The 15,310-nt window shown below is 39.6% G+C and overlaps 3 protein-coding genes across 4 annotated transcripts; 2 read left to right on the top strand and 1 right to left on the bottom strand.

Moving 5' to 3' along the window:
- The first annotated feature begins 447 nt into the window (after nucleotides 1-447).
- On the top strand, nucleotides 448-3,631 carry LOC112280799 (peroxisomal membrane protein PMP22). The gene is made up of 7 exons (XM_024516641.3): nucleotides 448-975; nucleotides 1,711-1,818; nucleotides 2,082-2,186; nucleotides 2,416-2,491; nucleotides 2,725-2,795; nucleotides 3,050-3,135; nucleotides 3,326-3,631. Exons 1-7 carry the CDS (start codon nucleotides 904-906, stop codon nucleotides 3,381-3,383), a joined length of 576 nt encoding a protein of 191 aa, XP_024372409.1. The 5' UTR covers nucleotides 448-903; the 3' UTR covers nucleotides 3,384-3,631.
- Nucleotides 3,632-6,422: 2,791 nt separating this feature from the next.
- On the bottom strand, nucleotides 6,423-11,690 carry LOC112280797 (putative methyltransferase PMT3). 2 transcript variants are annotated; one of them, XM_073533371.2, is made up of 9 exons: nucleotides 11,655-11,690; nucleotides 10,982-11,105; nucleotides 9,838-10,596; nucleotides 9,432-9,596; nucleotides 8,964-9,146; nucleotides 8,000-8,594; nucleotides 7,769-7,878; nucleotides 7,300-7,532; nucleotides 6,423-7,098 (listed from the first exon to the last, which is right to left on the bottom strand). In XM_073533371.2, the coding sequence occupies exons 3-9, from the start codon at nucleotides 10,363-10,365 to the stop codon at nucleotides 6,783-6,785; spliced, it is 2,130 nt and encodes a 709-aa protein (XP_073389472.1). In that variant the 5' UTR covers nucleotides 10,366-10,596; nucleotides 10,982-11,105; nucleotides 11,655-11,690; the 3' UTR covers nucleotides 6,423-6,782. The 2 variants fall into 2 exon arrangements, with proteins under 2 accessions (XP_073389472.1, XP_090105722.1); XM_090249596.1 differs by lacking the exons at nucleotides 10,982-11,105; nucleotides 11,655-11,690 and adding an exon at nucleotides 10,793-10,968.
- Nucleotides 11,691-11,866: 176 nt separating this feature from the next.
- LOC112280798 (F-box/WD-40 repeat-containing protein At5g21040) lies at nucleotides 11,867-14,570 on the top strand. The gene is made up of 2 exons (XM_024516640.3): nucleotides 11,867-12,072; nucleotides 12,666-14,570. Exon 2 carries the CDS (start codon nucleotides 12,751-12,753, stop codon nucleotides 14,491-14,493), a length of 1,743 nt encoding a protein of 580 aa, XP_024372408.1. The 5' UTR covers nucleotides 11,867-12,072; nucleotides 12,666-12,750; the 3' UTR covers nucleotides 14,494-14,570.
- Nucleotides 14,571-15,310: the final 740 nt, after the last annotated feature.

Here is a 15,310-nt window from a genome sequence, read left to right as displayed (position 1 = left end):
CCTGTACCAAACTAGACACAACAAAAACGACAGAGTCATGATTGTGTTCAATATTTTGTTAAGCCACGTTTGAGTAATCAATATCTGACATTGTTATGTGCGACAGTATAAAGACTATGTGTCATCGAGAAGATACCTTATTACCAATTTTACTGTCTTACACGGATTTATGATGTAATGTTCACATGTTTGTGTGACAGTGTACAATAACAACATAAAAAACTCCTACAAACATTGTCAGAATATTACAATGTCGAATCTATTATTAAAAAAACCAGTTCTTACATATTCATTACGGCTCTATTCCCAAAGCATGGCACTCCCTTTTGGACCAACGGCGCCGCAGTCTGGAAGTCGCAGCACGAGTTTCTGATCGTCACCGATCGTCACTCGCTGCAGCTGCCGCAGCGCAATTCATGCAGCCACGTTGTGATGAGACTCGTAAGTTCTTCCAGATGAGATTGTACCGATGTGAAGGAAGGAGGGGAAGGGTCTGTGTTGGACGAGTTGCAGTAGTGAGTCAATTGTGCATTGCAGCAGGTAATTGTTTGAGAAATTGTTTGAAGAGGGTGGAGAGAGAGAGGTTGAACGGCTTTTATGGGTCACGGTCACATGGCGTGGGCGTGACACTGATCCCGCTGGTTTGGTCAGAAATGGCCCTTAAGAATCATTAAGTAGAGTTCCACCTGGCCTGTTTTAAGGTATTTTGGGCGTACGGGGTCTTTGCGACTGTGCTGCGATGCGTCTTTCTCTTGGCTTCTTTAATTTGCACGGAAGGAGAGAGAAAGAGGGAGAGAGCGAGAGCGAAGCGAGTGTAAGAGGAGGACAATGGACGAGCGGATGAGAAGAAATTGGTTGTGAGTGGAGGAGGATCGTGGGGGTCTGCAGAGTTGAGTTGGAGTAATGGCAGACGAAGTGAAGTCGCTATGGAATCGGTATTTGAGCAACTTGCAGCAGCACCCGTTGCGCACCAAAGTAAGGAATAGGAAAGCCTTTAATTGATTTATAGTTTGGTAAGTTAGTTGATTGTCACCTGGGGATATATGAAATCCATTTATAGACTACGTCGTCGTCGAGCATTCTTTCTGATTTTTTGACAAAGTTGGCAAAGGCTGTGATCCGACCGCTGGTTGGCAATTGTTTTTTTCTTTTACTCTTGTGGATTTTTTTTGTTCATCTTCTAATTCACTGACATTGTAGCTGATCATCTTAATCGGGTTGTAACACGCAAACCTACTACTATGCTGAACTCTGTTGATTTTTTCGAGTGACTGAATGCTCAAGTGTTGTGTGCTTTTCTTTGTCATCATTTGTTGAGGTGATACCTGCTTGATGATCTCGTAAATTCTTAGCGTTGTTATGGCAGTTAATGGAGAGGAGCACAGTGGAATGAAAATGTAATAGGCAGAGGTTTCTCTTCATATCTCATGTTTAAACCCTTGTGTGCACCTTTGCCTGAGGGATGTGGAGCTGAGCTTTTGTCCTTATACCGAGGTTTTAAGAGTTATAGAATTTTTGTTCTTGGGGCTTCATGTGCTCGAGTTCATTTAATAATCGTTTTCAATTAATGGTTCATTTCAAGACCATCTTGCGATAGCATCTAATCAACTATTTTTACATTTGTCTGGCTTCTTAATATTTCCAGCTTCGAGTGTAGGGTCTATCAATGTGAATGTGCTAACGTCTTAACACCTTTGGTTGTTGGTGCAGGCCATTACATCAGGAACATCAGGAGTATTGGCAGGAAGTGCTGACATGGTTGCTCAGAAGTTGGCTGGAGCGAAGAATCTGCAGTTTAAGCGTTCTTTTCTTCTCATGGTTGGGACTTGAAGGCTTAGTGGATGCGTGTTGCAAATGTTTTAAGTCGTCAAAATGCACACTTTAATGTAGCTATGTTTATGACATCTGACCAAGTACATAACAATACTTGCAAAGTTACTATGGTTGTCTCAATTTTTTCAGCTTGAGAATTGGCCTTCACTGGTGATCAACAATGATTCTCTAAATTTTGGCCCGAAGACCTGGATCTTAGTGCTTCTCCTGTCTAGTTCCTCCTGCCAATTGTATTTCCTGGGTTGCAGCTCTATGGTTTCTGTTATTCAGGACCATTCGGACATTACTTCCACTGGCTTATGGAGAAACTCGTCCCTGCAGCTCGCGATAGCAAGACAATAGTCAGCAAGTCAGTTCTTTGTGCAGCTTGACAATATCTTGATGCTTCTTCATTTTCTTTCTCAGTTTTTCATTTTTATGAACTGTTTTAAAGTATTTGAGTTTCTATACATGTAAAAACATATAAATGACGGATGATTACTATTTTTTTTTTTATTGTTATTATTATCACCAAGTGTAATTACCCAGGCATTGTTGGTAAACTTTCTTGAAAATTACTGTAATTGCAATTATTCCTCTTAGGTTATTGTGGAGCAGCTGACATCTAGCCCATGGAACAACTTTCTTTTTATGACCTACCTTGGTATGGTGGTTGAAGGTAAATTTTCGATGATCCCCTTATCTCCTGCAGTTGCTTAATTCTCAATTGTTCCATCTTGTATGAATCGGTGGCCGCAGTTTCCTTTTACATAACAGCAGAGACTAGGGTGACAATGACTTGCTTTTGTGTATGATTCAGAATGAAGTGAGTATATGGTCCCTTGTTTCTTCGTGAGCCTTTGAATGAAAGTGTTGGTTTTTGACAACTCAACTTAATGATAATCTTCCCAGGGAGAAAATGGAGCTCGGTTAAGAGTCAGCTTAAATCACATTTTCCATCCGTACAGCTAAATGCTTGGAGGGTACCATTTTGCATCTGATATGCTCTTTTCTGTATGGTTATCGCGCTTTTTTTATTTCAACGGTCAGATGTATCTGTGTGAAAAAACAGGGGGTTGCGAATTATTTCAAGCCTCTCTTTGCATGTAGAATATAATTAACATTCTAAACAGAATGGGGAGCGGTGACGCCATTGTAAATTTGCTGCATGAAGTTCAACTGAGACCGAATGTTAAATTCACTCGTCAATGTTGGTGGGGTGGCGGATGTGATGCAGTTCTGGCCGTTGGTCGGGTTGATTAATTACAAGTACCTTCCCATTCAGCTGCGAGTTCTTTTCCACAACTTAGCAGCTGTGTGCTGGTAAGAGCCTGAGGTCCTCGTAAACATGAAAACTGCTCTCAGGATATGCTTTTTGCAAAGGGAGCACTTCACTCAAAGTCATCTTTCTGTGAAACTTTGAAGCAGCTTATTTCTACAGCTTATTGAGATTCTTGTTTTCGAGCTTGAAATGACGATTCCATGACTTTTTGTTTGTTTGGAATCGTTTCAGGGGAATATTCTTGATACTTCGTTCCAAGGCATCGGTTCCCAAACTTGCCACTGCATAGAGCATTGTAAGAGGCTGTAGAAGTCCGGGTGAGTGCTTTACCTAGGATCCAGATCTTACGTAAAGTTCTTGACTGTTGGTGTATAATAGTTGCTAGTTTTGATTTCTTTTTTTGTGTAACAGAATTTCATGATGCAGAATTTTGAGATCTCGGATAAATCTTAGTAAACTGAAACACGTTAATTATTTCTTTGTAGAAAACCATCCAGCTTTTGCACTTAATTCATCGATTACTCTTTTTCAACTAAATCACCTATTGCCCTTGCCCTTCTTGTTAATCGAAACATCTTTCAATTTCGCCATTTTAATCTCCAGAATCCAACGGTTGGATTGAAACACGTTTATCTTATAGAAATACTTCTGGTGCAATCCTCTTTGGAATTTGCATGCCTGTGCCTTGTGAGGTTTTACGGAGATGAAGTATCAGGGAAAGTTAGGAAACTAATGGTGCCATCAGATGGAATCTGTACACATATATTTTTAATTGGGGATGGAAAGACAAGACTGTAGTCTCTACCTGAGGGAAGTAAATCCCTCTTCAATCTAAATATGCATTACTACGAGTCCACCACTATGTTGATGCATGAATCTCTTATAATCCTGTATTCTTGATGATCTTTGACCTCAATCACCTCACTCTCAACAATTCGTGTGGAATATTAAGATATGTCTTCTATTACATAAATTATTCCATTTAAAAAAAATCTTCATTGATGAGGTTGTCATTAGGAACACTGATGACTTTGTTTGTTTAAATATATTCACTTTCTTTTTCTTATCCTCTCATAGCAACCAATAAATAAACAAGTAGTTCGTTTTATATTAACTTGGATCTCATCTAATTTGACAAATTTGCATACAATATGCATCTCAAGATCCTAGTGTCAGCAATGAAATACGTAATTTAATTTATTATTTAATGGTTTTATTTTTATAAATAAATATAATAAAAGAACATTAACACAATATTAGTTTTTATGTGCATACTACATTGATTATTATTTTTGTAAAACAATTCATAGTTGGTATTGATTGTATGCAACATATTTTATTATATTCATAATCTTAGACTTTGACTGCTTTGAAATCTTAACCTTTCAATTATGAAAAGATTATTTTTTTAATTAATTTTTTTTAAAATAATAATAAAGCTCAAAACACATTAAAAAAAATCTAAATACTTCTCCACATATAACAAAGTTTTTTAAAGATAGTATTTAATGTAAATAAAATAAAATAAAACTTTATACCAAATTTATATACTAAGTAATTATTTTTAAAATTTTAAAATTTATCAGAACAAATTTATTTGTAATTAGCATAACAAATAATTGATATGGATGTAGATGTTTATTTTTTATTTTTTTCAAATCATCATTTTTACACTTTGGCAAGATTTGTATCTATGTTTTTAAATATATATATATATATATATATATATATATATATATATATAAATTTTATTCTTATATTTTACAAAATGATAAGAAAATTATACAATAGAAATGACATGTAATTAAAAAAAACCTTTTTATTTGATGTTAATATATATTTAGATGATTATTTTTAGTTTTTACTTATTTATTTTTATAATAGTTAAAAATCTATTAAAAAATTAGTTAATTTTATTTTATATAACGTTTTAAAATTTTGAATTAATTATAAAATATAAAATAAAAATCTCAATGATAATGATGTATTTATTAAATTTTATATTTTTAATTTTAAGTTCCTTTAAATTTTTAAAGATTAAAAATTTATAAAATAGATTAGAATTATAAAAGACATAATTCGCAAAAGCCTAAAATATTTTAATAGTTTTTACTAATAATTAGAATCATAATTTTTATTTTTATTTTAATAAATATTAAAATTTAATTTTTTAAATTAAAAAGTATAAAATTTGGTATTTTGTTAGATAATTTTATGATGTTACTATATAAAAATAAAAATAAAACCGATCTAAATATTAATAGATTAAAGAAAGATTCTAAAATAACTATGAATAAATTTAAAGGAAAGGCTTGTATACTAAAACTTCACAAGAATCAAAAAAAGATTTTTATTTTATATTTTAATTCTTTTAATTTAATTTAATTTAATTTATATTGATAATTTATAAAATTAGAGATTTTTTATTTTAACTTCTAATAATTCAAAACCTATTATTATATTATATTATTATCATTATTTTTACAATAGAAGTTATCTTGCCTACAATGACATTCTGATTTTTGTAAAAAAATAACTTACAAAATTTATTAAACAAGTTTTTAAAAGACACTTAAGAAAAAATAATAAAGTCACTTTGAAGATTCTATATATGTATGAAGGATTTTAAAAGAAATTAAATAGAACCTTTTTTTAAGAATAAACATTTAAAAGGTTTCTTTACAAACACATTTAATACACTAGTATTAGCATCAGTTTTATCCTGGTTCAGCAACCTACACTTTTTAACTAATTTTAAAAAAATCACAAGTATTTAAATCACATTTGAATCCAAATTGTACTAAGTTAAGTTACAAACACAATTTGACCAAAACAATCATTAAAATAAAAGTATATATATAAAAAAATATTTTATACTTACAGCAAAACACAATTGAAACTTCATATACTTTATCTTTGACTTACAAAAATATATTTTGACATCTTGGGTATAGAAAATCCTAATCCCTGTTACAATCAAACCAATCACAAACCATGCCCTAAGATAATGAAGAAATCAAGATTTGAAAAAAAACCCTTAATAATTATCTAGAGTTTGATCAAGTCTAATCTTTAAATATGTTTCTAATAAAACTGCAAAAACTTTGACAATGATTGCTAACTTAACAATCATGTAATTTGTCCACCTTTGAAAACATTATGTCAACATTGGTGATATATGAAGTAATTGAACATCGATCGTGAAAAAAAAACTGTTGATTTAAAAAAAAAAAAAAAAAAAAAAAAAAAACCCTCAGTCCAAAGCAATAGCAATTTTCAATAGATACTCACACCAACTAGTATAATTTCACACGGGAATTTAGTCAGATTGGTTCAAAAATTAGTACCTTGATGATAGTCCGAGTAATGACAAAATCGGTGCAAACTCGTTTCGGTTCAGAAACACAACGTAAGGAATCAATTCAAAGCTAGAAACACTATCGGACTCCAGGTGAACAATGAATAAATAAACCTGGAGAAAAAAACGACCAGGCAGCACCTAGTAAAACTAGCTTCCAATAAGGCTGTAAGCCACGGTCTTTCAGAATGGTTCAACAAAAGACCCCTCTGCAATTGAATTCTCCATCCTACTTCACACAAATTATGCATCTATTACTAGTAAGAAATTACAATCTTCAACAGAACTCAATACAAAGAAGTAACAATGCGCCTCCTAACAATCGACTCACTAAGCTATAATATCCTCCGGTTGCCATAGTTGCTTCCGGGCAATCAAGATTTTTTCCTCCCGATCAGAAAGGGCATCCTTTTCAGCGTCAAAAACCTCGGACCATAAATTCCAGTGCATTGCGTCCAGTTGCTTCCTAACCTCCTCGACCAGGGAGCCTTGATCTCGTATAATCACAACACCTTGTGGCCGTAAGAGCCTGTCCATCTCTAGGAGCAGATCCGTTGGACTGCAGTCGTGGTTGTAAATGTCTGAGAATACGTTCCACGCATGCAGCAAGTCGTATGTACGAGGGTAAGTTGAATATGCCTCACACCTGATGGTTCCACAAAACCACTTCATTATTTGCAAGAGCAGAACTTGCTAAAAAAAATCAATCAATTAATAGAAAAGATAGACTCGACAGATTGTGCAATTAAAGACTAATGTTGCAGGAAAAGACCAACAATAGATAATTTCACAAAACAAAGTGAGTCAAATTACAGACGTAGGGATTGAGACCAAATGAAAACCATACCAATCATGATAGGAGCCGATGAACCCACGATCATAAACGATTTTCAAGGTGCTTGGGGCCGAAATAGGAACTACGTTCATGACCCAAACTGGCAAGTTCATCCCATGCAGTGCAGCAGCAAATCCGCCAAAGTTTGCTTTCATGTCCATCACGTTCCGGAGACTGTCATCTTCCACTTGTTTAGCTGCTCTTAGCTTCTCCATGTACTTTTCTACTCTTTTCTTCCATACAATCTATTGATGCACATCACAAGAACGATATTAGGTTCTGATCCAACGAGACTGTATCCTACTCCAAAGTTTCTTCGCTACCTCAAAGCTTGAAGCTACAGATGAAAGTAGAGACAATCCCAATAACAGTCATATCTTCAGAGCCGGAGGTTGAGAACACTTAGGGTTAATCGCTATACTAGAACAATTGAGCAAGTCAAGAACAGGATAACAAGGTAGTAGGTAATGATTGATAGTACCGTGTCTGTCATGAAAGTCTGATCGTTAAATCCTAGCTCCTTCAGTCTTCGAGGGGGACTATTCATTCGATTTGGCCACGGCGCCAAATCAGTTATCCCAACATTGCTTGCTGCGATCAGTAGCATAACATGAAATCAGACTCACTACCTGTCCCTTGTAGAGCTGTTTGGATTCATTAACTTATGATTCAGTCACTCAAAGAGATGAAGGACAAAGCAACAAACACTTACGGGATGATAAAGGAGTAATACAAGTCTGCATTGGCTCCTGCCATCCCAAGTCTGCGTCAGTACTGACACTACACAACGGAGGCCGAGTTCCCGGTGGCCGTTTCTCGTAGCATTCATTTGTGAGTGGCTTAGCCCATATAACCGTTTGGTTCCTTTTATCAGCGATTGTCCAACACATTCTGGTCACGAGATCAACCATCTCTGTCCATTCCTGTTTCTCTACTGGATCATCTCGATACACAGGAGGAGAAGACCAAACAAAGTAACCTCCAGGTCTCAGAATGCGATCTATTTCCAGCAGTAAGATTCCATCCCGTTCCCTCCAGTTAATTCGACAACGGGAACAGTGGGCCAGATCAAATGACTTGCTTGGGTAGGGAAGCCGCATTGTGCCCAGAACACCCAACGTTGCAGGAATGCCTCTCTCTAATGCAAACTGTATCTGGTTCTGGTGAACATCATTGGGGGCCAAAGACATGGCCAGAATGTCCAAAGGGAGTAAGTAAGCCCCAAAACTTGCCACTCCACATCCCACGTCGAAGACAGTCCTGATCTTGCCACCACTGCTCAAATTACCATCCTTGTTCTTCAGCATCTGAGCCAAGACAACGCACTGCTTTCATTATTCCAAGGAAACTGTAGTCCCTCACTGACATGTTTCTTGATAATAGCGCAGATCTTTACATTTAATAGTGAAGTTCACTATCCCTCACATACTTTCCAACTGATCTCACGATATTGCGTTGAAATAAAGGAGAGAAGCCTGGTTGCGACCTAACACTGTAAAGAGCTAAAAGGGGCAGATGGTTCTCGTATTACCTTCTTCAACCAGCCGAGACCATGTCAAAGCTTAGCATATTCATAGAAACCAGTGCAGTACAGAAAGCACACACAAAGTGAATGTGGCCAAGTCACAGCTTTAACGTTGTAAAAACCACAAAGAAAAGAGTAAGAGAGTTCTCACCTTGCCAAGATGGGCAATGTACTTATCTGCACCGTTCGGAAAATGTGTGCCACCCCCTGGAAAGTTCACTTTTTCCCCATTGACGACCATCCAATGCTGATCTGACTTTTCAGCTGCGAGAAAAGTGTGTGGCACATTCGCTTGCCAAATTTCATCTCTACTTTTCGGCCATTTAATGGGTACCTGCCCTCCGTTTGGTACAATGGGTCAATCCAAGAGAACCAACAGTTATTCGATACTACGTTAGCAAGATTAACGTTTACGGATAATTACAAAAGAAGGACTTTTGCCTCGCTACAAAAATGGAAAAGAATTACACGATGCTTGCACATCACAGGCATATATCAGAAGCTTAATGATACAAAATATAATGATGTAATCCCCATGATCTTAGGTATGTCTTAGTTTGGTCTACGTGAGCGAAACACTAAAACAGACAGGGCATCAGAGCGAGATTATTAAAAGCACCTTAAAATTTGGCGGAGGTGGAATGAGGCAATTGAGACGGTGATCAGGGGGCGGACAATGTCGCTCATAATGCTCCATCAACGATAAATTCAGCTTCAGCTTCATTTGCTTGTTCAGGTTTCTGTCTAGGCAGGGAACCAACTCTGTGTACCGAGAATCACAAACCTGCACTCAACCGCCTCAATTCAAACTCCTAAAAAACATGTAATTTTTTAGACTAAGAAAACTGCAGCCCTAAAAGACGAAAATACTAGAGAGAGTTGTTGTGCAAATGCAAGTATACCGCGGCGAATTGAAACAAAGCAAACAGTATCTTCCATACTGTATCTAGGTTAATGGCGAAGACTACTGAAATCTATTCATACGTCATGTTGCGTGGAGAGTGTCTGTTTACGAACCAACTTACAGGCATAGATTTCAATGCGATCTGAGTGACTTCATCTTCGCCTATCTCCTCTTCTGAAGATTCATCTTCGTTGCTTGTTACTTCATCCCCTAATCTCAAACCCTCGAAATGACCCTTCTCTATTTCATTGCCATCGTCGTTTTCTTTCTCCGGTTCGTCCCTTATTACTTCGGCATCTTTCTCCAGTTTCCCCTCCTCCTCCTCCTCCTCCTCCTCCTCTTCCTTCTCGTCTGCTTTGATGTCTATCACCTTATTTGTGGGGTCTTCGGTGGTGACGTTTTCCGAACTTTTCTCAGCCTCAACCAAAGGATCATTCGTTACAGACACCGCCTTCGTCACAGCCCAATCAATGTGTGTGTTCCCAAGGGTTTTAATTTTGGAACGGTGGTGGCCGAAGAAGGAGCTGTGCTGGAGCGAGAGAAGGAATAGTATGCCTGCCATTGTGCATGACAGGATAACTAGACGTCGACTCTGGGCGTTTCCATCGCTGCGACCCCTCAATCTCAAGGCGGGTGGGCGACCAGACATTGCGGTTTGCTGACTAACTACTCACTCACGACTATAAATACAAAATGCTCACCAGCAGTTCTCCTGTTCCATTCTCATCTTATATCTCTACACCTCCCTACAATTCTCGCCATGGCGAACTATCCCTTGTGAAGTGATCTACAATTTCCGCTCTGTGATACCAACTTCCTTCATGCAGCCCCCTTTCTTCCACAGCTAACGAGTACTTGTAGCTTGAATCGATCACAAACCCTTGCGCAAAACAACATTGTCCAAGTTTTGATAAACTCAGTTAACTCAACAATCGCAATCACAGGCACTGAATCCTACTATCCATGGTGAGCATCGCTGAAACATTGAAGTAGACGAAATGTCTCAACGCTCAAGGTGACACCCTAAACTTCACTTCTCTATACCACGAGAAATGCAATAATATGACCCAACTTACAATAAGGGCATGTTAAACCACCCAATGCAAAATTCCAACAGAGTCGCTGCCACCATTGCAAGTTACAGAGCCGATACAAAACTAGGTGCCCCAATCATCAACGCATGGAAGGTCTCCTGCACATAGGGTCAATGCCATCTCCCGATCACCAGCAACATGCAACACTTTGAGGGGGCCGTGCAGACATACCTGAAACCACAACAGCAGTTCTTGAAACACACAGAAGCGGGGAAAACAGCACCGAGATAAGCTCCCTGAACCCTTCAAATTGGGCTAGTAAATTAAATTATCACTCTGCCACCCTGCACAAGCCCTGAAACTACCAGGTTCCTTAATTTATTATTCATCCGTCTAGGACTGGCCTCAACAGAACCGTGATCACGACCCATATGCTGCTTCGCCATTCAAATCACGGAATGGGGGGTAGGCTACTTCCACCACTGGAAACCACCGAAATACATGAATTCAGGATGGTCAGGTGTGGAGATGAATGTATGTGACCACCTATGCACTACATAACACAAGTGTTTAAAATGCAAAAGGAGTTCATTGTGGTTTCAATAGGACAGGCTTCAGGGGGACCTATTCACGAGACGGTGAAAAGCTAACCTAGGGGGAACTGCCTTGCATTTCGCGAGGTTATCAACAGGTTGGAGAATGTGCATCCACAAACAGACAGGATTATGGTTTCCTAGGATATGCATTCATTTTGCTCATTAAAACAGGGCATGACCCTATTTTAGCGCAAAACTCACCACTTCAGGTGACCCACTTGCGATGTTGACCTAGGATTTTGGGTGCCTGAGATTGAACAATTGCACTGCACAATTTCCAGGCTCGGAAATGAACACAAAATATCTACCTGTCAATGGCTCCAGGCGCTTCACTTTTCGGAAAATGTCCTCCCCGAAGCATGTGAGCCCACTGCAGCCGTGCAGGGTGTAGATTTCTATATACCCTAAATACCTGGTGACGGGTATATTAGGGTATTGGTATGGTTTTGGCGGCGTATGATAAGGGTATGGAAGGATATAGAAGGATATGGAAGGGTATGTGAGGAACCAAGCTTGCGGTGCTCGTGTCGTCTCCCTCTTTCTGCGCCCATGGTACTCTGCTTCGTAGTCATTGTCACATAAGAAGGGTCTCATGCAGGATTCTTCAGCCGTGACAGCCATGTCGTCGTGACCGCCGTTCTTGATACTGTTTCTTATTCGGCTTCGTCGGCGGACACCCTTTCAACTTTGGAGGAGCAACCTTGTGCGCCTTTTGAACTTTGTCAGGTACCTAAATTTTGTATTTCGCTCTTTAGGGTTCACTCGTACCAACGTTTCTTTTTTATTTCTGTGCATTTGTGATTTGCAACCGCAGGTTATCGAATTTTTTGGCTGTGAATTTATGTCTGAGTCCGTGTGTTGTAGATAATCATGGACTGGAGTGGTGTGATAGAACTGTGAATTTTAACATGTTAACGAGAATTATTTTCTAGTAATTTTGCAATGCGCTAATCGTAAGAATCACGGACTGCTTAGATGGTTAAAACTACGAGATAACAAGTTTGACGCTACGAAGGCTTAGTCATGGTTTTCTTAGGATTTCCTGCTCTTGTGTTATGGAATTGGATGAAATTTGCTTAGAAATTACTTGGTGGAGGTCTTAACGTAGCGTTTGTGAAGAAGGGGTAATGAAGAAGGAAGACTATCTGCCGACATCCTTACATCTTAGATCTTTGGTTGCGTGAAGTACCTCTGTTTACCATTTTTGTCATGCCACGATGACAGAGTTTTCCGACTTGCAGTTTTTATTTTTGTAGAAATTCGCTTTGCTTTGTGGTTAATAGACTGACCCCGGATGTTTTCTGCCTGTGTTGGCCCAGACGCAAGTTGGGAAGGATTGTAGCAGGTTGTAGCACCTGCTTAGGGTTTTAGGTCGCGCATAACAACATAAGAAAAGGGTAGCTTATGGCCTTTGGCTCTCAAGAGGGTTGGAAAGCTGAAGATGGAGCAGCAGATGATGCCTGGAACGACAACACTCCGGTTCCCGTGCCCGTGTCTGTGCCTGCCAAAGTTTCCTCATCGACCCCTGTCGTGCTCAACAAGCTGAGTTACTGCAAAGTTGTGAAGGCAGATACCCTTGCGAACAAAAATTCTCAAGTATTAGAAGCTGACTCGGATCATTGTCACTTTCTAGAGTTGCCACCAGTCTTGATTCTGGAAATTTTCACACATCTCGATGCACGTGCGTTGTGCCTCCTCTCGTGCACCTGTGTTCTGTTTAGGCGTCTTGCTTCAGACAGCCATGGATGGAAGAATTTTTACTGCGAGCGTTGGGGCCTCCCCGCAATTCCAAGCACAGGGGTGCTTGGGATATCCACACCGGGAAAGTCATGGCGGGAGCTTTACATGGCACGGGAAGAAAGATGTAAGGTCCTGATGGGGCGTTTCCAAACGGACATGTTGCTCGGCCATACTGAACCTGTGCGCTGCATCCGCCTTCTCCCTGTTGCCAACCTTATTATCACCGCAGGATATGATCAGGTTGTGCGCGTGTGGAACTTGGAGGAAGGTCTGCCATTGGTTTGCTCTCGACCTTTGGGAGAAACTTTGCGTGCTATCGGAGTAGACATGGAGCTACTTGCAGTAGCAGGCAGCGATGCTGTGATCAGGCTTTGGCGTGCGATCCCCGAGTGCCCGCAACTGTTTGATGTAGCAGGGATTTGGGGTGGTCCGAACAGCAAAGGTGCTGAAATCTGTTTGTATGGTCACAACGGCCCCATTACATGCCTTGGTCTAGATGCCGCTAACATATACAGCGGTTCGTGGGATATGTCCATTCGAGTGTGGGATCGAGTTACTTTGCTTTGTGTCAGTCAGTTATTACACAACGATTGGGTATGGGCGCTGGTGCCTCGAGGGCGCCGTCTTCTTAGTACTGCTGGTAGTCATGTGTACAGTTGGGATATTGAGACAGGCCAGCACCGAATGCGTGAAGGGGTTCATTTAGGTCAAGCATATGCAGTTCAGGGCAGCTATTCCGGTCACTTCATCTTCACGGGAGGCGAGGACGGCGCGGTGCGCATGTTCGATGATCGGTTCTCAAGGCGACATAATAATGGATACAAGACTAATACTCTTGAACCGATTGCAGTTTGGATGCCTCACAGGGGAGCCATCCACTCTCTCGCCTTTGAGGATCCATGGCTTGTTGCCGCATCGGCAGACGGAAGTGTAGCCATAATGGACGTTAGGCAGATCATGGATAAAGCCAGTGGTAGTGGGAAGAGACTCCCATCTTCCTCTACAAGGTCAAGAACCACGTCTTCCTCTCAGATCGTCGGCAAAGCGGGAGAAGAAGCAGTGCAACGTTTTCTGCCTGGCTTACACCATTGTTCATTCAGCGTAGACATAGGTGCAGATCGTGTAGTAAGCGGGGGAGATGAGAAAACTGTGCGAATATGGGATTTCTCCCAGGCTATTGAGATAGAACGTAGCATTCAAGCCTCTAGAAGAAGCAGACCTCGTCGTCGTTCCAAAAAGGCTGTCGCACCTGTTGTAGAACAGCTCGCCAAGCTTGAGACCAGAGGTGTGATCACTTCAAGGCCTGAAGTTGCGAGCACTTCAACAAAAGTAGTGGGGCATCAAGCAGCATCAAGATGGGTTACTCTTGGACGCATCAGGAAGAGCCAGACTGTTGGCGCCTTGTGATAGAGTGAACCATAGTTTTGGCTTTTGAAATCTTGGAGTCCGGATGATGCCGCCGAATTTAGTTCTATCAGTTTTGACATGCTCTGGTTGGAAACTGGTTGCATTCTTGAGTACATGCTTGAGCTTCTTCATTCTCTTAATGCTTGGTTTTGCCTTTTGTTGCAACCGATTTTTTGTAAGATAATTGTTCCTCATGGTTGCTCAAATGGGTGAACGCATCTTTGAAACTTCATGTTTGACTTTCAATCCATTTTTTTTTCTTCTTGTTTTTCTTTGAGTATGGACAGGGCCACAAAATTCCAATCCAAACCTCCAATTAGGAAATGCTGGATGGTTCCTTGGAGGTTTAGACCATGCAGCATTTGGAGTGTAAGGTTTTTATTATATTCCAAACCACAAGTACTCCACATCTTTTTCTAGTGCACACACATGAAAGAGGACCAGAAACCAGGACTCCTTATTTTCGGGAATTGTCAAAAAGAAACCCAAAATTAGCTTACATCCTGATTGAAATGTGATTTTAATTTTTGGAATTTACACAATTTTGTGCACAAATATGCAACATTTGACCACCAACATTGACATATCTTTGATTATTCATAGCTTGGAACATAGTGCTGCAAACTTTAAGTTTTGGCATTGTGACCATGTTCCCAAATATGTATAAGTGGTTGTGATCAATTTGCATGATGCATGTTTTAGCATTGTGATTTGTATCAAATTAGTTGTGTATGTGTTCACCTTGCACATAAATTCATTTGTTGCTTAGCATTGTGAGTTTTTTTTTTAGACTTTCATGTTAACTTTGGAGGCTCTT

Source organism: Physcomitrium patens, chromosome 4 (genome assembly GCF_059467195.1).
Source record: "Physcomitrium patens ecotype Gransden chromosome 4, ASM5946719v1, whole genome shotgun sequence".
NCBI classification, from domain to species: Eukaryota; Viridiplantae; Streptophyta; class Bryopsida; order Funariales; family Funariaceae; genus Physcomitrium; species Physcomitrium patens.
Note: the sequence above shows the minus strand (reverse complement) of the source record. Positions and strands in the feature narration are given on the sequence as shown.

Bases quoted from the DNA above. Each gene is read 5' to 3' on its own strand.
- LOC112280799 (XM_024516641.3), top strand. From the start codon at position 904: ATGGCAGACGAAGTGAAGTCGCTATGGAATCGGTATTTGAGCAACTTG. The intron at 1,819-2,081 runs GTTGGGACTTGA...CCTGGGTTGCAG, and splicing joins AGCGTTCTTTTCTTCTCATG to CTCTATGGTTTCTGTTATTC. The intron at 2,187-2,415 runs GTTCTTTGTGCA...TATTCCTCTTAG, and splicing joins AGACAATAGTCAGCAAGTCA to GTTATTGTGGAGCAGCTGAC.
- LOC112280797 (XM_073533371.2), bottom strand. From the start codon at position 10,365: ATGTCTGGTCGCCCACCCGCCTTGAGATTGAGGGGTCGCAGCGATGGA. The intron at 7,879-7,999 runs GTAAGTGTTTGT...TACTGATCGCAG, and splicing joins TATTACTCCTTTATCATCCC to CAAGCAATGTTGGGATAACT. The intron at 7,533-7,768 runs GTACTATCAATC...GTGCATCAATAG, and splicing joins AGACTTTCATGACAGACACG to ATTGTATGGAAGAAAAGAGT.
- LOC112280798 (XM_024516640.3), top strand. From the start codon at position 12,751: ATGGCCTTTGGCTCTCAAGAGGGTTGGAAAGCTGAAGATGGAGCAGCA.